We start from the raw sequence: 20,431 nt of genomic DNA, 5'->3' as shown, positions 1-20,431 counted from the left end.
CATCACTCTATGTTCTGCTTTTATAGATTTACCTATTCTGATATTTCATGTAAATGGAATCATACAATATGTCACCTTTTTTATATCTGGCTTCCTTGATGTAGCATAATATTTTCGAGGTTTGTCCATATTGTAGCAAGTATCAGTACTTTATTCTTTTTTACAGCTGAATAATACTCTATTTATGTATATACATTGTACCACAGTTTGTTTATCCATTCATCTATTGATGGATATTTGGTTACCACATGTTGGCTATTGTGAATAGTGCTCCTATGAACATGTGTGTACATGTATTTACTTGAGTATCTGTTTTCAATTTTTTGGCTATTTATGAACTCATTAACTTATAGCTCATTTTTCTGTTGTAATTTCTAATTCCTATTACTTTCAGTTTACAAAATGAAAATACAAATTTCTGTTAAAATGTTTTTTCTTTTTTTGAAGGCTTACGTCTATAGTCTTATAATTTAGTTTTAATTTAATATGCAAGTTTTGTTTATCTATCTGCCACAGTATATTTGTTTTTTTTTTTTTTTTGAAATGGAGTTTCACTTTTGTTACCCAGGCTGGAGTGCAATGGCACAATCTTGGCTCACCGCAACCTCCGCCTCCTGGGTTCAGGCAATTCTCCTGCCTCAGCCTCCTGAGTAGCTGGGATTACAGGCATGTGCCACCATGCCCAGCTAATTTTTTGTATTTTTAGTAGAGACGGGGTTTCACCATGTTGACCAGGATGGTCTCGATCTCTTGACCTCGTGATCCACCCATCTTGGCCTCCCAAAGTGTTGGGATTACAGGCGTGAGCCACCGCGCCCGGCCCAGTATATTTGTTTTTATATGTGTATATGTGTGTGGGTAACAGAGAGAGAAAGAGGAGGGGTGAAAGAATAGAGGGATTTTTGTTGTTGTTGTTGTTGAACATTTAATATAGCCATTCTGAGACTTGAAGGTTATTTACAACACTGGCTTGTTTTTCATAAGAATATTAGCAGATTTTATGTAAAATAACATTTGTAAGTCATAGAGGTCAAGCTTCTTTCAAGGTAAGTGCTAACAGAGAAATATCTTTTGAAAATTTCGGCAAATTTCAATGCAAAATAGCAATAAATGCAGCTACTTTCAGTTATCTATAAATAAAATTATGTTTCTCTCAGAACAAATAAGAGCAGATGAGGGAGGGATCATTGTATTTTTGTAATTTATATAAGAAGAAAATATGATTAAAATAAATTGAATGCACAAATAAGTAACTCAGGTGCAAATTATTTATTTATGAAACAAAACCTCTTGAAAAGAGAATGCTGACAGCAACTTAGTTTGCAATATACTGCACTCCTGTTCTTACCCTTACATTTTCAAAGTCATACGTAATAATTTAGTTGCACTCCCATTTATATTAGTGGGAATTTTGAAACTTAAATTTCTACGCACATCATTGAAACTATATAGGTCAAAGTAAACTGTTAATGAAAAACTGTTACTCATTTTCAATCAAATAGTTTAAATCTCTCACCAAGGATGTCCTAGAAGGCACCTTCCTTATAGTCACAGAAGAAGAATTATAGTATAATGTTACTATTTGGAGGTCATCATCTTTAAAGCATCATGGATAAGAAATAATATTCAAGAGAAAATACATGTTTCCCAACCCTAAAGACATTAAAAGTTCAGGATCTATGTTGTTTTATAGTAAGCAAAGGACATTGGACCTTTTCAGTGGTCCCTTTCAGCTGGGTGCATCTAATCAGTAATAGAGGCATGCTAAGGTGAATTTTAATTAGAACTAAATTGTGGTATTACTCTTTCATACCCTGAACATCTGTTCCCTTCAGAAATGATGATTTATGCAGGCTATCAGAGCAGACAGCTTGCTACAGCTTATGTCATGGTTAGTAGGAAGCTGGTGGTAGCATTTCAGACAACCAGCATCTAAATGGAGACTGGACAGTGTATATTACACAGGTAATAGAGGGAGGGAAGTATGATGTGTCCATTTTTAATTTTGAAGCCAAATATTTACTTGACTTAAAAAATTATCTTCTAGACCATCTGTTATTAATGAAGAAAGTAACTTGGACAATGAATGGGTTGATGCTTCCTACTGATGTCAAAAGACGGAAAACCAAGCCTGTTCTTTCTGTTAGAATGAAGAAACTTACTGAGAGGACCTCAGTCCGAATTCTGTTCTTTAAGAATGGCATGGGGCAGGATGGACATGAGATTACAGTGGGAAAAGAAACAATGGAAAAGGTAATTTTGTATTAAATATTGAACTATGAATTCAATTTCAAAGTTTTGTGGCTTTTGAAATGTGTTGTTTTTTCTAAGTATCAATGTCAACAAATACCTGCAATATTAGAAGACATTATATAGAACTAAAAAATCATATATAAACCTGTTCATATGTCTGCTTATTATACTACTACCATAAATTACCTTAGCAAAGAAATAATATTTCAGGAAATTGTTTGCATAACATAGTTGGCCATTTACCTAGTTAAAATGTTGTATTTATACTAGAGAAAACATTCTAATTAGTTAAAATATTTTATAAGCTAGTTAGATTGAAGCCAGTCCAACCTAACTTCCAGTCTCAAATCTGCCTCTTTTCACTTAGAATAGTAGTAAGACCTAAAAGCATTTTTGATCCTCTGAAGAATTAGCAAAGCCCCAAATCACTAAAATGCAGTTTGAAAGTATTCATGTAAGTTTTTAAAAATAAATCTAAGGGAACTAAGAAAAATTATGAAACAATCAAGCAAACTTTAAAAAACAAAATTTAAAGTGTTACTTGTCATACAAATGCATGATTTTTAGAAGGTACTGGTACTTCCTAGAACGTCTTTGATATGAAAAAAATACAGAGGAGCTAATGGGAATTTGAAACACACACAAATTTTTATACCTATAAGGATTTTTCAACCAATTTTAAAGCAACCTAATAATAATATAGTAACTGAAATGTCTTAAGAATGTATGAGAGACAGTAAAACATAACCAAATGCCTAGACTTGAATCTTGGCTTCACCATTCGCTAGCTGTGAGAACTTGGACACCTTTGTTTCCCTGAGCCTCAGTTTCTTCATGTACAAAGTGGAGATAACAGCAGTCCCTACTTCACAGAGTTGTTGCAAGGATTTAATATGATGTTATGCATGGAGTACAATGCCTGGTACCCAGAAAGTTACTATTAAATCTTTTCTTTTCTTTTTATACTTTTAAGTTCTGGGATACGTGTACAGATCTTGTAAGATTGTTACATAGGTATACACATGCCATGGTGGTTTGCTGCCTCCATCCCCGCTTTACCTAAATTAGGTATTTCTCCTAATGTTATCCCTCCCCAACCTCCCCACCCCCTGCTACCACTCCCCTAGACCCTACCCTCCAACAGACCCCAGTGTGTGATCTTCCCCTCCCTGTATCCATGTGTTCTCATTGTTCAACATCCACATATCAGTGAGAACATGTGGTGTTTGATTTTCTGTCCTATGTCAGTTTGCTGAGAATGATGGTTTCCAGATTCATCCATGTCCCTTCAAAGGGCATGAACTCATCCTTTTTTATGGTTGCATAGTATTCCATGGTGCATATGTGCCACATTTTCTTTATCCAGTCTATCCTTGATGGGCATTTGGGTTGGTTCCAGGTCTTTGCCATTGTAAACATTGCCACAATGAATGTACATATGCATGTGTCTTTATAATAGACCGATTTATAATCCTTTGGATATATACTCAGTAATGGGATTGCTGGGTCAAATGGTATGTCTATTTCTAGATTCTTGAGGAACTGTCACACTGTCTTCCACAAGGGTTGAACTAGTTTACACTCCCTCCAACAGTGTCAAAGTGTTTCTGTTTCTCCAAATCCTCTCCAACATGTGTTGTCTCCAGATTTTTTAATGGTTGCCATTATAACTGGCATGAGATGGTATCTCAATGTGGTTCTGATTTGCATTTCTCTAATGACCAGTGATGATGAGCACTTTTTCACTTTTGTTGGCCACATAAATGTCTTCTTTTGAAAAGTGCCTGTTCATATCCTTCACCCACTTTTTGATGGGGTTGTTTAATTTTTTCTTGTAAATTTGTTTTAATTATTTGTAGATTCTGGATATTCCCTTTGTCAGATGGGTAGATTGCAAAAATTTTTTCCCATTGTGTTGGCTGCCGTTTCACTCTAATGATTGTTTCTTTTCTTTTGCAGAAGCTCTGGAGTTTAATTAGATCCCATTTATTTATTTTGGCTTTTGTTGCCATTGCTTTTGGTGTTTTAGTCATGAAATCCTTGCCTATGCCTATGTCCTAAATGGTTTTGCCTCTGTTTTCTTCTAAGGGTTTTACTGTGTTAGGTCTTATGTTCAAATCTTTAATCCATCTGGAGTTAATTTTTGTATGAGTTGTAAGGAATGGGTCCAGTTTCAGCTTTCTACCCATGGTTAGCCAGTTATCCCAACACCATTTATTAAACAGGGAATCCTTTCCCCATTGCTCGTTTTTGTCAGATTTGTCAAAGATCAGATGGTTTTAGATGTGTGGTGTTACCTCTGAGGCATCTGTTCTGTTCCATTGGTCTATATCTCTGTTTTAGTACCAATACCATGCTGTTTTGATTACTATAGCTTTATAGTATAGTTTGAAGTCAGGTAGTATGATGCCTCCAGCTTTGCTCTTTTTGCTTAGGATTGTCTTGGCTATGCAGGCTCTCTTTTGGTTCCATATGAAGTTTAAAGTGGGTTTTTCCATTTCTGTGAAGAAGGTCAATGGTAGCTTGATGGGGATAGGATGAATCTATAAATTGCTTTGGGCAGTATGGTCATTTTCATGATATTGATTCTTCCTAACCATGAGCATGGAATGTTTTTCCATCTGTTTGTGTTCCCTGTTATTTCCTTGAGCAGTGGTTTTGTAGTTCTCCTTTAAGAGGTCCTTCATGTCCTTTGTTACTTGTATTTCTAGGTATTTTATTCTCTTTATAGCAATTGTGAATGGGAGTTAGCTCATGATTTGGCTCTCTTTTTGCCTGTTATTCGTGTATAGGAATGCTTGTGATTTTTGTACATTGATTTTTTATCCTGAGACTTTGCTGAAGTTGTTTATCATCTTAAGGAGATTTTGGGCTGAGATGCTATGTCATATGCAAGTAGAGACAATTTGACTTCCTCTTTTTCTAATTGAATACCCTTCATTTCCTTTCCTTGCACGATTGCTCTGGCTAGAACTTCTGATATTATGCTGAATAGAAATGGTGAGAAAGGGCACCCTTGTCTAGTGCCAGTTTTCAAAGGGAATGCTTTCAGTTTTTGTCCATTCAGTATAATATTGGTTGTGGGTTGGTCATAGATAACTTTTATTATTTTGAGATACATTCCATCAATACCTAGTTTATTGAGAATTTTTAGCCTAAAGAGCTGTTGAATTTTGTCAAAGGCCTTCTCTGCATCTATTGAGATAATCATGTGGTTTTTGTCTTTGGTTCTGTTTATGTGATGGATTATGTTTATAGATTTGCATTTTTTTTTTTTTTTTTGAGACAGAGTTTCACTCTTGTTACCCAGGCTGGAGTGCAATGGCGCGATCTCGGCTCACCGCAACCTCCGCCTCCTGGGTTCAGGCAATTCTCCTACCTCAGCCTCCTGAGTAGCTGGGATTACAGGCACACGCCACCATGCCCAGCTAATTTTTAGTATTTTTAGTAGAGACGGGGTTTCACCATGTTGACCAGGATGGTCTCGATCTCTTGACCTCGTGATCCACCTGCCTCGGCCTCCCAAAGTGCTGGGATTACAGGCTTGAGCCACCGCGCCCGGCCAGATTTGCATATTTTGACCAGTCTTGCATCCCCAGGATGAAGCCTACTTGATCGTGATGGATAATCTTTTTGATGTGTTGTTACATTTGGTTTGCCAGTATTTTATTGAAGATTTTTGCATCAATGTTCATCATGGATATTGGCCTGAAATTTTCTTTTTTAGTTGTGTCTCTGCCAGATTTTGGTATCAGAAAGTGAATTAGGGAGTATTCCTTTTTTATATATGTTGTTTGGAATAGCTTCAGAAGGAGGGGTACCAGCTCTTCTTTGTATATCTGGTAGAATTTGTCTGTGAACCTGTCTGGACCTGGATCTTTTTGTGGTTGGTAGGTTATTAATTGCTGACTCAACTTCAGATCTTGTTATTATTCTGTTCAGGGATTCAATTTCTTCCTGGTTTAGTCTTGGGAAGGTGTAAGTGTCCAGAAATTTATCCATTTCTTCTAGATTTACTGGTTTATGTACATCTAGTTGTCTGTTGTAATCTCTGATAGTAGTTTATATTTCTGTGGAATGGGTGGTGATATCTCCTTTGCCATTTTTTGTTGCATCTGTTTGATTCTTCTCTCTTTTCTTTTTTCTTAATCTGGCTAGTGGTCTACCTATTTTATCAATCCTTTCAAAAATCCAGCTCCTGGATTTATTGATTTTTTTTTTTGGAAGGGTTTTGTGTGTGTGTGTGTGTGTGTGTGTGTCTATCTCCTTCAGTTCTGCTCTGATCTTAGTTCTTTTTTTTTTTTTTTTTTTTTTAAATACTGAGTTTTATTTCACATGTATATTTTTGTCTCCCCACCATTTCCATGTCTGACCACCACTACTGTGTCCTATCATAACATTCCGTACATACTTAAAACCAAGCAAAGGGTGGAGTTCCATCTTTAAAAACTACAGGCATTTTGGACAACACATTCTTGGCAATGGTATCTGGACAACATTTATCAAACACGGTAGGGAAAATTCTCACTCTGCATTATAAAAAGGACAGCCAGATAGCAACTGTTACAGAAATGAAATAAGACGGAAAATTTTTAACAAATTGTTTAAACTATTTTCTTAAAGAGACTTCCTCCACTGCCAGAGATCTTGAATAGCCTCCTGGTCAGTCATCCGGAAGCAATTCTTCACATAATTGATGAACTTGGCTTCCACTTTGGGAAGAGAACCACCTTTTTCTATACTTGCTTGCATTTTTGCTTTAATGTCCTCTACAGAACTAGGTCCTTTTGGTGTTTTAGGAGTTTTTTCCTGTTTTTTGAAGGATTCTTGTCCTTTTGATCTTGGTGTTGATGATGGTTTTGAGTCTTTTCCATTCTGATTTGACTTTTGTGCATTTTTGGCTGGAGTATCGCGTATAGATTTCTTCACTGGCACTTTTTCTTCAGTTTCCTCATCATCGAAATCATCATCATCATCATCTTCATCATCATCATCATCATCTTCATCATCATCATCTTCATCAGCAGCAAGTTTTACTTTTTTCTGTGGAACCTTGCTACCACCTCCAGGGGCAGATCGCTTTCCAGACATACTTAAGAGTTTCACATCCTCCTCCTCCTCATCTTCTGACTCTGCATCTTCCTCCACAGCTACTAAGTGCTGTCCACTGATATGCACTGGCCCTGAACCACACTTTAATCGTAAGACCACTGGTGGTGTTATTTCAAAGCCCCCAAGGGAAACCGTTGGCTGCACAGACATTTTCAAAGTCGCCAGTGTTACTTTAATTGGACTGCCTTCGTAATTCATTGCCTCTGCTTCAACAATGTGCAACTCATCCTTTGCACCAGCCCCTAAACTGACCGTTCTTAAAGATAACTGGTGCTCATTTTCATCATTATCCACCTTAAAGTGATAATCTTTGTCGGCCTTTAGTTCACAACCGAAAAGATAGTTCTGGGGCCTCAGGGGGCTCATGTCCATGTCCATCGAATCTTCCATCGGGTGGCGACACGCACTTAGGTGGAAGAGAAGGCGGACGGAGACAAACGACGACTGCTCAAAAGAACAGCCACTCAGGACGGACTCACACCAGGGTGATCTTAGTTCTTTCTTGTTTTCTGTCAGCTTTTGAAATTGTTTGGTCTTGCTCTTCTAGTTTTTTTTTTTTTTTTAATTTTGACAATAGGATGTTGATTTTAGAACTTTCTTCGCTTCTCATGTGGGTATTTAGTGCTATAAATTTCACTCTAGACATTGCTTTAAATGTGTCCCAGCGATTCTTATACGTTGTTGTCTACATTCTCATTGGTTTCGAAGAACATCTTTATTTCTGCCTTCATTTCATTATTTGTCCAATAGTCATTCAGGAGCAGGTTGTTCAGTGTCCATGTAGTTTTGTGATTTTGAGTGAGTTTCTTAATCCTGAGTTCTAATTTGATTGTACTGCAGTCTGAGATACTGGTTGTTATGATTTCCGTTTTTTTGTATTTGCTGAAGAGTGATTTACTTCCAATTATGTGGTTAATTTTAGAGTAAGTTTGATGTGGTGCTGAGAAAAATTCATGTTCTGTGGATTTGGGGTGAAGAGTTCTGTAGATGTCTATTAGGTTTGCTTGGTCCAGATCTGAGTTCATGTGCTGGATATCCTTGTTAATTTTCTGTCTCATTGATCTGACTAATATTGGCAGTGGAGGGTTAAAGTTTCCCACTATTATTGTCTGGGAGTCTAAGTCTCTTTTGTAGGTCATTAAGAATTTGCTTTATGGGTCCTCTTTCCTTGCCTAACACAGCCATGGCTCGTGGTCCCAAGAAGCATCTGAAGTGGGTGGCAGCTCCAAAACATTGGATGCTGGATAAATTGACTGGTGTGTTTGCTGCTTGTCCATCCACCGGTCCTCACAAGTTGAGAGAATGTCTCCCCCTCATCATTTTCCTAAGGAACAGACTTAAGTATACCCTGACAGGAGATGAAGTAAAGATTTGCATGCAGCGGTTCATTAAGATCGATGGCAAGGTCCGAACTGATATAACCTACCCTGCTGGTTTCATGGATGTCATCAGCATTGACAAGACGGAAGAGAATTTCCGTCTGATCTATGACACCAAGGGTCGCTTTGCTGTACATCGTATTACACCTGAAGAGGCCAAGTACAAATTGTGCAAAGTACGAAAAATCTTTGTGGGCACAAAAGGAATCCCTTATCTGGTGACTCATGATGCTCGCACCATCCGCTACCCTGATCCCCTCATCAAGGTGAATGATACCATTCAGATTGATTTGGAGACTGGCAAGATTACTGATTTCATGAAGTTTGACACTGGTAACCTGTGTATGGTGACTGGGGGTGCTAACCTGGGAAGAATTGGTGTGATTACCAACAGAGAGAGGCACCCTGGATCTTTCAATGTGGTTCATGTGAAAGATGCCAATGGCAACAGCTTTGCCACTCGACTTTCCAATATTTTTGTTATTGGCAAGGGCAACAAACCATGGATTTCTCTTCCCCGAGGAAAGGGTATCCGCCTCACCATTGCTGAAGAGAGAGACAAAAGACTGGCAGCCAAACAGAGCAGTGGGTGAAATGGTCCCTGGGTGATATGATAGATCTTTATGCATAATTAAAAATCATGTGGCATGATTAATAGCAAAAAAAAAAAAAGAATTTGCTTTATGTATCTGGGTGCTCCTGTATTGGTGCGTATATATTTAGGATCGTTAGCTCTTCTTGGTGCATTGATCCCTTTACCATTATTTAATGCCCTTCTTTGTCTCTTTTGATCTTTGTTGGTTTAAAGTCTGTTTTATTAGAGACTAGAATTGTAACCCTTGCTTTTTTTTTTTTTTCCCCATTTGCTTGGTAAATCTTCCTCCATCCCTTTATTTTGAGTCTATGTGTGTCTTTTCACATGAGATGAGTCTGTAGAATATAGCACACTGATGGGTCTTGACTTTTTATCCAGTTTACCAGTCTGTGCCTTTTGATTGGGGCATTTAGCCCATTTACATTTAAGGTTAATATTGTTAGGTGTAAATTTGATCCTGCCATTTTGATTCTAGCTGGTTGTTTTGCCTATTAGTTGACACAGATTTTTCATTGTATCAATAGTCTTTATCATTTGGTACATTTTTTGCAGTGGCTGCTACTGGTTGTTCCTTTCCATGTTTAGTGCTTCTTTCAGGAGCTCTTGTAAGGCAGGCCGGGTGGTGATAAAATCTCTCAGCAATTGCTTGTCCATAAAGGATTTTATTTCTCCTTCACTTATGACGCTTAGTTTGGCTGGATATGACATTCTGGGTTGAAAGTTCTTTTATTTAAGGATGTTGAATATTGGCCTCCTGCTCTCTTCTGGCTTGTAGGGTTTCTGCTGAGAGATCTGCTGTGAGTCTGATGGGCTTCCCTTTGTGGGTAACCTGACCTTTCTCTCTGGCTGCCCTTAGTATTTTTTCCTTCATTTCAACCCTGGTGAATCTGATGATTGTGTACCTTAGGGTGCTCTTCTTGAGGAATATCTTTGTGGTGTTCTCTGTATTTCCTGTATTTGAATTTTGGCCTGCATTGCTAAAGGTTGGGGAAGTTGTCCTGAATAATATTCTGAAGAGTGTTTTCCAGCTTGGATCCATTCTCTCTGTCACATTCAGGCATACCTATCAAACATAGATTAGGTCTTTTCACATGATCCCATATTTCTTGGAGGCTTTGTTTATTTCTTTTCAGTCTTTTTTCTCAAATCTTGACTCTTCTCATTTTATTTCATTGAGTTGATCTTCAATCTCTGATATCTTTTCTTCTTGATTGATTTGATTATTGAAACTTGTATACATTCACAAAGTTCTCATGCTATGTTTTTCAGTTTCATCAAGTCATTTATGCTCTTCTCTAAGCTAGTTATTCTGAGCAGCCATTTTGACTGGCACCTGCAAGATAGAGTCATCCATACACCTGAGAGAAAGGGGGCTGAAGGTGGGGAGCCTGGTGCTTTGGTTGGAAGTGCAAAGATCACTTGCCTTCTGCATTGCTCTCGCTGGGAACTGCACTGCAGAGCTGTTTCTATTCGGCCATCTTTGAGTTGAACCCCATTAAATCTTTTCTAGTATCGCCTTTGGGACTCATAATATACACCTAACAGAAATTATTTTTCTTTCTAATGGAAAATTTTTATTATTAAATCATGATAATTTTGTTAAATAAGTCTTTTTCAAATGGAATGTTGCTTGGAACAGTTGAATAGTTCACTAGATACTGGAAATTTTAATCAAAATATCTACTTCATTATTTATTTATTTTTGTGGTTGTTTTACAACCACAACTGGTTAAGAGCGTTTATCGAGGAGCTGGGAAACTTGAGTTTTATTTCCTTCTTATCTATAGATTTGGATTATGAGTAAAACAAGAGATATTACACAACTGAGCAAATTGCTAAGGCAAGTTTTAACATCTTCCCTGGAGATTTTGAAAAAATAGAGAAGATGGATGTATCTCTTGGACTGTTAAAATACAGTCATTCTTGGAGATAGAAGGTATATTAGAGAACCTCTTGAGTTCACTTCAGTTCAATCTCTGTAATTCTATGCCTTGGTGGTAAAATTGGAGTAATAGTCACTTTCACAGATTATATGTTCTTAGATGAAAGGTTGAGTATAAATAAAAATGTCTCTGCTATTTTGTTTTTTGTCTCTAGAGAGCAATTTATTTAAAACTGATCAAGGAAGTCTTTTGCTTACTTTTCTTTTACAATTTGTAGAATTTAAAGCATTTTCACAAATTCATGATAGAACTCATGATAGAACATGATTTAGTAACAAATGTATTTGTAAATATTAGCCTCAGTATCGCATTTAAGAATGAGTTAAAGGAGAGGAGGCAACAAAATGATGATCTTGGGTGTCAATAAGAACTTTTTAGAAGGGAAAAATAAGGCTTGCTAATTATTTTGTAAATAAAATTTTGAAAGTGTTGCTGATAATCATAGGATAATGCTCTATTTATACATGAAACACTAAATCAGTAATAGAAATAGGGAAGTGGCATAGTCTTAAGAGAAAAATACATTATTTTCTCTTTTATGGTAAAATATTAGGAATGTTAGCTATTTTTAGATTACTACTAATAATATAAAACTGAAGTAGAATGTAAAGGATTCTAATATGGTGAAGTTTATTGCAGTGGGATAAAAAGAGAATTATTGAGGATGGGTGATACAATAAGATAATTAAAGCATAAAAGTCCTCTATGAGCACAGAATTGAGTCCAGGGAAAATGACTACATTTTAATTATAAGTGGAAAGTCAAAAGAAAATCCATTTATTTACTTTAGTAAATAATTAAGAAGTTTGAAATGAGGGCCAGAAAGGTGTATTTCTTTACTAAACTCTGGAATACAAGAACCATAGCACATCTCTTTGTGATTTGAATCTGATGATTTTATAATTGCTTGATATGGTTTCAGTAAGCACACTGCACATGCTGCTATAGGATTCAGGCTAAACATACATATCCTTGGGTTTAAAAGATATTTAGAAAAATTTGCAGGCATAAGATGCCTATTTAATGGGAAATGAAATATGGCTACGATGGATACACAACTTTGAGGTTGGCATCATGGTGATTAAGTTTTTTTCCAGTAGTTAATAATTATATCTTACTCATTTGGATTTTCTGCTTGTTTTGCTACTATCACCAATAGCATGAAATTACAGTGGTGAAGAAAATGATGAAAAAGATAATGAAATTAATGAAACAATTTAAAAAAATTGCCATCCTCTTGATCCAATTTGAACTGCTCCTGGGATCTCTCTTCACTATCAACATGGGAATTACTGTTCACTCTCTCCTGTGTTGGATTTCTTTTCCCTGGTTTCCTACTTTTCCTGCACCTCATTTACTCTATTGTGTGCATATTCCAGTGGCTCTCCAAAAAAGAGAAGATGGATAGTGAATTTTTTAAAATTGTGGGACATATTTTTTTCTGCCAATTATTGAAAGTATTGCCCCATTGATTTTTGTTTCCAGTGTTGTTGTTGAGAAGTCTGATATCATACTGATTCATCATCCTTTGTAGGAAACACAAAAGATGAAAACATTTAGAACCATCTCTTTATTGATAGTATTCAACTTTTTTTCAGGATGTGCTGGATACTCACGTTGTCTTTTCAGTTTGAAAAGTCTCATCCTTTTCTTTTAGATGTTCTATTGAATTATATATATATTTGACAATATCCTTTAACTATATTTTTTCTGTTATGATTTTATGGAACTCCTACTTTTATATGTTGAATCTTATGAACTGAACTTCTAATATTCTTATCTGGGAGATTTGCTTATCTTTGCCTCCCAAACCAATAAATATTTTGCTTCTTCCTGTACAGTCTGTGTTTTCTCTAAGTACTTGGTTTTTGTTTGTTTATTTTGGGGTTTTTGTTTTATTTGGTTTTGGTCTTTAATGTTACAGACTTACTTTAAATATGAGTTACTCCTCCATCAGTATTTAAAAGTGAAGAACTGAAAAGCTGGTTGAAAAGTTGTGAGCAGGGTCGGGCGCGGTAGCTCAGGTCTGTAATCCCAGCACTTTGGGAGGCAGAGGCGGGTGGATCATGAGGTCAACAGATGAAGACCATCCTGACCAACATGGTGAAACCCTGTGTCTACTAAAAATACAAAAATTAGCTGGACGTGGTAGCTTGTGCCTGTAGTCCCAGCTACTCAGGAGGCTGAGGCAGGAGAATTGCCTGAACCTGGGAGGCGGAGGTTGCAGTGAGCCAAGATTGGGCCACTTTACTCCAGCCTGGCAACAGAGTGAGACTCTGTCAAAAAAAGAAAAAGAAAAGAAAAGAAAGGAAAAAAAAAAGAAGAAAAGAAAGAAAAGGTGAGCATAGGTTTGTCTTACTTTATTGACAGATGGATTTCATTGGAGAGTATTTTGACTAGGCTTCTTCTTTCATTGGGGTTGCATTCCTGTGTCAGTGTCTTTTCTCTGGAGCTAATCAATTTCACCAAAGCAAATCTGCTAATTTGAGCAATCTAGTAGCCAAGTGGAGAAGGGAGCTAAAAGTTTCACTTTCAATATGTAGACTTTCATTTAATTCTCCTCTTTTCAGTAAGCTGCCTTCACTCTGAGCTCTGCCTGGTGTCTCCAATTCCCAGTTCCTCTGGATTAATCTCTCCAGAGAACAAATCTTCTGTCTTCTCTTCTGATAGCAAAAGTATAGTTGCCTGACTGATTGGTGTGAGGGAAGGGTTCTGGAGGTTTATCTGTTTTCTATCTAGTCAACCTGTTTTCAGCCCTACTTTTAGAGGTACCTGATGTCTCAAATTTCTGAGCCTTTCTGATGTTCTGCATTTTTTGGAAAATAATTATTAAGTGTCAATCTTTTATTTAATATTGACAATAATTGATCAATAATTAATTACTGATTTTTATAGATAATGAATAATTCTAATATTTTCATACTATCCCAGTTGATTGTTTTGCCCAGTTTCTTGGGGTTTTTACAGCATCATTTGGCAAATATAGTGTTAGCTTACTTCAACAAAAACAGAATAGTTCCCCTGTCACTTGGAGGCATCATATACTGACTGCAGGCAAAAGGCCTGCAGTTTTTCTCAAAATATGGTCTGCAGAACACTTGCACCAGAATTGTCTGGCTTTTCTGTTCAAAATTCAGACTCCTACATCCAACTTCAATCCTGTTGGGTTAAGAATTCTTGACTGTGGGTCCTGGGACTCTGATATTTCAACAAATGTCTCCAGATGATTCGTAGCCACTCTAAAGTTTGACAATTCTTGTTCCATTGTTCTAAAACTTCAAACTTACTAATTGATAGAACTTTTCATAGACTTCCCTTTTGCTTGTTCTCCTGTACTTCTCATGTGATTTAAGAGAGAAGAATAACTTGTTAGACAGAATAAAAAGATGTTGGGGGAAATTAGATAACTAGTTGTTAGATCAGAATGAGTGAAGGGAGTTCAGAAGTCAGGAAGCAGAAAACATCTACAAGTTGACAGAAAGGGAGTAGTTATGTGTAGCAAGTCTAGCTTAAGAAAATAATGCTCCCTTTACATTTATATGTAAACATTTCATTGTAATTACTTTTTCCTGTTATTACTGAAAAACATGAGTATTGAGGGAATTGCTCCTATATGAATGTCAAGTTATAAATAAGCAATAAACTATATCAGATGCCTTTAAGCCAGGATAAATTTATATTTCTATGTTGTTTGCCATTTATTAATTTAAAAAATAACTTAGTAAGCTTAAACCAAAATTAATAAAAATTTCAAGCTTAAGAAAGATCTAATTCAATTAAAATAACACAATATAATGGTATGATTGTGGAATGTTGACACACAAATTTGTAACTATAGCAGCGGAGATTTTCCCAATAGTGTGGGTAAACTAATTTAGAGAATATCTTAAGAGATTCAAAAAGAAGTACCTGGGGTAGCAAAATTTGAATAAGGATGCTCAACATGGATTCTGACAAAGGAGGTCGTGTATCTTGGAACTTCTTTAAAGAGCTTTTTATGAAATATGAGGAAAAGTCCATTGCTACTATTTGATATTATTGTTATTTAAAATTAGTCTAGTTTTTTAAGCCAGAGATTAATATCTGATTAAAAGCACAAAAGCAGATTTAAAAAAATAATGGAATTTAGTAATATGGTTTATTCTCAAGAGGCTATGAATAGCCAGTTGTCTTCTCATTATTTAATGTGAATTTCAAGGATTATACAAGTTAAGTTATTTTAGAATATTATAATCATTTATAGTCAGAATTTTTTTTCCTAAATGAAATCCTAAAACATGCCAAAAGAATAGAGTATATTTAGTGGAAATAAAACCAAATGAGAATTATCAGTCTAAACATTCATTTACTTTACTTATGGTAGTTCAAGATAGTCCTTAATATTATTTAGGGGCAGTAAAGGCATAAACATATTAAATTTGAAAAGGTAAAATGTATTTTTGTTTTTTTATTAAAATTGTTTTATAGTTTTTATATGCATATTTTATATTTTAATACATTTTAATTGTTAAGAACATATAACAATAATGGTTACATTGAAGCATTTATTAGATTAATGTCCATGCATACCTGATCATTAAAGTATCTTTGATGACCTATATTGAGTTTCTGGACATTAGAATCACAGGATTTTATGAAGTCATCTAGTCACGCTACTCAAAAAACTGAAACTTAGACAAGCAAACTGCCATATCCAAAGTGGATCAAGTGAAGTAGCCAGTACTATAATTCATTTTTTGATTTTTACAGCAATATTATTTATTATTTAAAGCTTCCCTTAATGTTACTTTTTCTTAAATTTTAATTTCTAATGTGTTGTCTCTTAAAAATTATTTAATATAACCATTAAAAATAAAAACATAAGACATTTGTTTCCAGTTGGAGTCATTAGTATCAGACTAGTCAATCCATTCGAAACAACTGAAAAACTGGACAAACTGTATGACAACTATTTTTAGGTATGAGACAACAGGAAGTATCAGCTGTAATGCCTAAGAGCAGGGTAAAAGTTGAAGTGCGTCCTAAAGTTCACTATGTCTTTATATCTGGAGGCAATTTATAGATCGTAGTGGAGAGAGAGGGAGGGAATGAGAAGGGGAAGAGGGGGAGAAAAAGAGAGGGAGAGAGAGACAGAGAGAGATGGAAGGAGAAGAGGGCAAGAGAAAGGAAGAGAGGGGAAGAGAGAGGAGGAGAGGGGAAGAGAGGGAAGGAGAGGGGAAGAAAGGGGAAGAGAAGGGAGGAGAAGGGAAGAATCTAAGAAAAACACAATGGTTCCCCATAAACTGAAGAGAAAGACATCAGAGTTCTAGGTGGCTGAAATTTGCAGAGCAATGCCATTAGAGGGAGCTATTTGTAGAATAGTTCTCAAATTTTGTGTAAGCATTGCCTCATGTCTTTGGCTGAGTATTAAGGTGCTTATACATAGGGTGAACTCCACAAGGCCTGCCAGGAAAAAAAAACAACTAATCAGTATGTATAAGGGAAAGAAGTATGGGAGTATGTGCAGGGTAAGGAGACATTTGCCTTAAGACCAGTTGGACAGGAGAGGTCTTATTGAACTTGTTAGAAAACTTCTAATGTGCCCGCTCTTAAAAATGATGTAACATAATCAATAAAAACAAAGACACAAGACATCTGTTTCCATTTGGAATAATTAGTGTCAGATTGATAAAGATTCCAGAAAAGGTAATTTATATCCAGAAGAAAAGTCAATCAATAGAAACAGACCACAAAAGAGTTAACAGAAAAAGACATTTAAACAGCTATTATAAATATGCTCATGTAATTCAAGAAAAATATCAATATAATGTGAAGAGAACTAGAAACTTAAAATAGAAACAATGGGACTTCTAGTTCTAAAAAATACAATATCTCAACTGCAAAAACAACAACAACAACAAAAAGCAACAACAACAACAACAAAAACTGAGTGGGTTTAACAGCAGGTTAGATATTAGAGAAGAAAAGATAAATTAACTTCATGACAGACCATTAAAGCTATCCAAATTGCAGTGTAGAGAAGCAAAAGGAAAAGGCTGGAAATAAGGACTGAGTGTCAGTAACTTGTGAGATATCAATCACTCTAATAAATGTATAACTGGAGCCCTAGAAAGAATGAGAAGGATGTGAATATTTGAAATAATCGTGGCCAGAATTTTTCCTGAGTTCATGGAGAACAAGCCGCATATCTAAAAAGCTCAGTGAACCTCTAGTAGGAAGATAACCAGATTAAAGACATAAATCACATTGCTGTAAACAATGATAAAGAGAAAAGCTTAAAAGCCACCAGAGGGGAGGAAACACATTAATTACAGGGATACAGATGTAAGAATAAAAGCTGACATCTCTTCAGAACTAATGCAAGACAGAAGATAGCAGATCTTCTATGGAGAGAAATAATATGTTTAAAGTGCTGAAAGAAAAAAACGATCATCTTATTATTTTATATTACAGTGGAAATACCTTTCGAAAATGAAAGCAAGGTAAAAGCATTCTCAGTCAAACAGAATATAAAGCCCTTGTGTCCAACAGATCTATACTATGAGAAATATTAAAGGATATTTTTCACTGGAAGAAAATAATACCAGAAACAAATTTGGGTATCCACAAAGAAATTCTTTTAAATGTACATGATACATTTAGTGTTATAGACCCTTTGCTGCTTATTAAACTATTCCCAGTACATTTAAAAGGACTGAAATTATGTTAAGTATGTTTTCTGACTACAAAAGCATTAAATTAGAAATAAATAACAAAAGATAGCAGGTCACTCTCTAGCTGTGGAGAGTTGTTTAATGTAGACATTAAACTCCGCTTCATATATACATCTTAATAGATTATCTTTATTATATATATATAGATAGTCTATCTTTAATAGACATTAAACTCCCTTTCATGTATACATCTATCCTATTAGTTTTGTCCTTCTAGAGAACTCTAATACAACATAAATTACCAAAACTGAGAGAGAAGAAAATTTATATCTCAAAATCTCTGTATGTATTAAAAAATCAAATTTATAATTAAAAACTTTTTAAAAAACAAAATTCCAAGACCAAATGATCTTGGTGAATTTCATCAACATTTCATGAAGAAATAATATCAGTTATACATAAACCTTTTAGAAAACGGAGAAAACAGGAAGACTTCCCCTCTCATATGTTGAGACTAGCATTACAGAGACAGTACTGGAAAAGAAAATCCATATCAATATCCTCCTGATCATAGATGCAAAATTCCTTCATAAAGTATTAACAAATCAAATCCAACAATACATCATGATCAAGTGAGTTTTATTTCAGGAATGTAAAGTTGATGTATTAGTCTGTTTCCATGTTGCTGATAAAGATATACTTGAGACTGGGCAATTTACAAAAGAAAGAGGTTTATTGGACTTACAGTTTCACATGGCTGAGGTTGCCTCACAATTGTAGTGCAAGGTGAAAGGCACGTCTCACATTTTGGTGGCAAGAGAGAGATTGAAGGCCAAGTGAAACGGTTTCCCCTTATCAAACCATCAGGTCTTGTGAGACTTATTGAAAACTATGAGAAAAATATGGGGGAAATCACCCCCATGATTTAATTATCTCTCGCTGGATCTTTCCCACAAAACGTAGGAATTATGGGAGTACAATTAAAGATGAGATATGGGTGGGGACACAGAGCCAAATCATATCATTTGGTTTAACAACAGAAAATGTAGTTTACCACCTTAAGAGAATATGAAGAAAAATAAATATGCTCATTTCAGTAGGTATCAGAGAAGAATTTGACAAAATTTAATATTCACTTATTAAAAAATTTTTTCATAGGAAACTTGAAATAGAAGGGAATTTCTTCAATCTGGCCAAGAATGTCTACTAAACACTGATTTAACTGCATACTTAATGATGAAAGACTGAACTATTTTCCCCTAAGATCAGGAACAAGGCAAAGATAACCTCTCTTTTCATTTCAGCTTAACATGCGGTTGGGAGCCCTAACCTGTGATAAGGCAAGAAAAAAGTAGTAAAAAGTGTATAGATTTGAAAGGAAGAAATAAAACTGTTTTATTTGTAGACAACATGATAAGAACACAAAATACCCTAAAGAATCTTTATAAAAGCTAGTAGAACTAAGGAATACATTCAGCAAGTTTGCAGGATACAGGGTCAGCGTAATTCTGTATGCTAGTGACAGTTAGAAAATTAAGGAGAGTAGGATGTCTGACTTCAGAGTGGGAACCTTCATTGCGCCAGTGTTGAAAAAGAGATTAAATATGGGTGATGTTGAGAAAGGCAAGAAGATTTTTTTTCCAGAAGTGTGCCCAGTGCCACATCATTGAAAAGGGAGGCAAGCACAAGACTGGGACTAATCTCCATGGTCTCCTTGGGCAGAAGACAGGTCAGTCCATTTTATTCTCTTACACAGACTCCAATAAGAACAAAGGTGTCACATGAGGAAAGGATACATTGATGAAGTATTGGGAGAATCCCAAGAAGTGTATCCCTGGAACAAAAATGATCTTTGCTGCCATTAAGAAGAAAGCAGAAAGGGCAGATTTGATAGCTTATCTCAAAAAAGCTACTAATGAGTAATAATTGGCCACTGCCTTATTTATTACAAAACAAAAACATGACTTTTTAATGTGTACCATACTTTAATAGATCTCATACACCAGAATTCAGATCATGAATGACTGACAGAATATTTTGTTGGATAGTCCTGATTTAAAACTAAGACTGGCTTGTGGTTAAATGGGTATGTTCAGTTTTTGAATTTCAACAGTAATTCCAATTCAGTAAATGCTATCCCTGTTCACCCCTTCTAAAGACATGATTAGACTTTGTTAGTAATGTTCAAATTTTCACAAAGCTGGTGAGTGCCATTTTAAAACTTACTGGAGATTGGTTTTATATTTAGATTTATATAACTGGTTATGTGAATATATTTAATTACTGGGGAAATTCCTTCACTGACTCAGAACTAAGCAAGATTCACCTGTGTTTTGTATTCATTTGCCTCTTAAAGGCAAGGGTTGAAGATAAATAAGGTAGCAATGTCTGCTTTATATTTTTGGCCTTAACTATGCCAATCTAATTAGAATTCTCTGTATTTGAAATGGTTCCTTTTAGTTATTGAAAGGTTATGTGTAATATCAAAGATTATGT

The 20,431-nt window shown here is 35.5% G+C and overlaps 3 protein-coding genes across 3 annotated transcripts in view; 2 read left to right on the top strand and 1 right to left on the bottom strand.

Annotated features, from left to right (window-relative positions):
- Positions 1 to 20,431, top strand: part of DCDC1 (doublecortin domain containing 1) — a 490,018-nt gene that overhangs the window by 33,016 nt on the left and 436,571 nt on the right. Inside the window, 1 exon segment of the mRNA XM_010332310.2 lies at positions 2,048 to 2,253. Coding sequence (XP_010330612.2) covers positions 2,048 to 2,253 — 206 coding nt within the window.
- On the bottom strand, positions 6,561 to 7,845 carry LOC120364676 (nucleophosmin). The gene has a single exon (XM_039471341.2). The coding sequence runs from the start codon at positions 7,753 to 7,755 to the stop codon at positions 6,871 to 6,873; it is 885 nt and encodes a 294-aa protein (XP_039327275.1). The 5' UTR covers positions 7,756 to 7,845; the 3' UTR covers positions 6,561 to 6,870.
- On the top strand, positions 8,526 to 9,419 carry LOC101042308 (small ribosomal subunit protein eS4, X isoform-like). Its single transcript, XM_039471342.2, has one exon. The coding sequence runs from the start codon at positions 8,549 to 8,551 to the stop codon at positions 9,335 to 9,337; it is 789 nt and encodes a 262-aa protein (XP_039327276.1). The 5' UTR covers positions 8,526 to 8,548; the 3' UTR covers positions 9,338 to 9,419.

This window comes from Saimiri boliviensis, chromosome 6 (genome assembly GCF_048565385.1).
Source record: "Saimiri boliviensis isolate mSaiBol1 chromosome 6, mSaiBol1.pri, whole genome shotgun sequence".
Taxonomy (NCBI): Eukaryota; Metazoa; Chordata; class Mammalia; order Primates; family Cebidae; genus Saimiri; species Saimiri boliviensis.
The sequence above is the reverse complement of the archived record's forward strand: the minus strand, read 5'-3'. Positions and strand labels throughout refer to the sequence as shown.

Excerpts from the sequence above, each read along its gene's own strand:
- LOC120364676 (XM_039471341.2), bottom strand. The coding sequence starts at position 7,755 with ATGGAAGATTCGATGGACATGGACATGAGCCCCCTGAGGCCCCAGAAC.
- LOC101042308 (XM_039471342.2), top strand. The coding sequence starts at position 8,549 with ATGGCTCGTGGTCCCAAGAAGCATCTGAAGTGGGTGGCAGCTCCAAAA.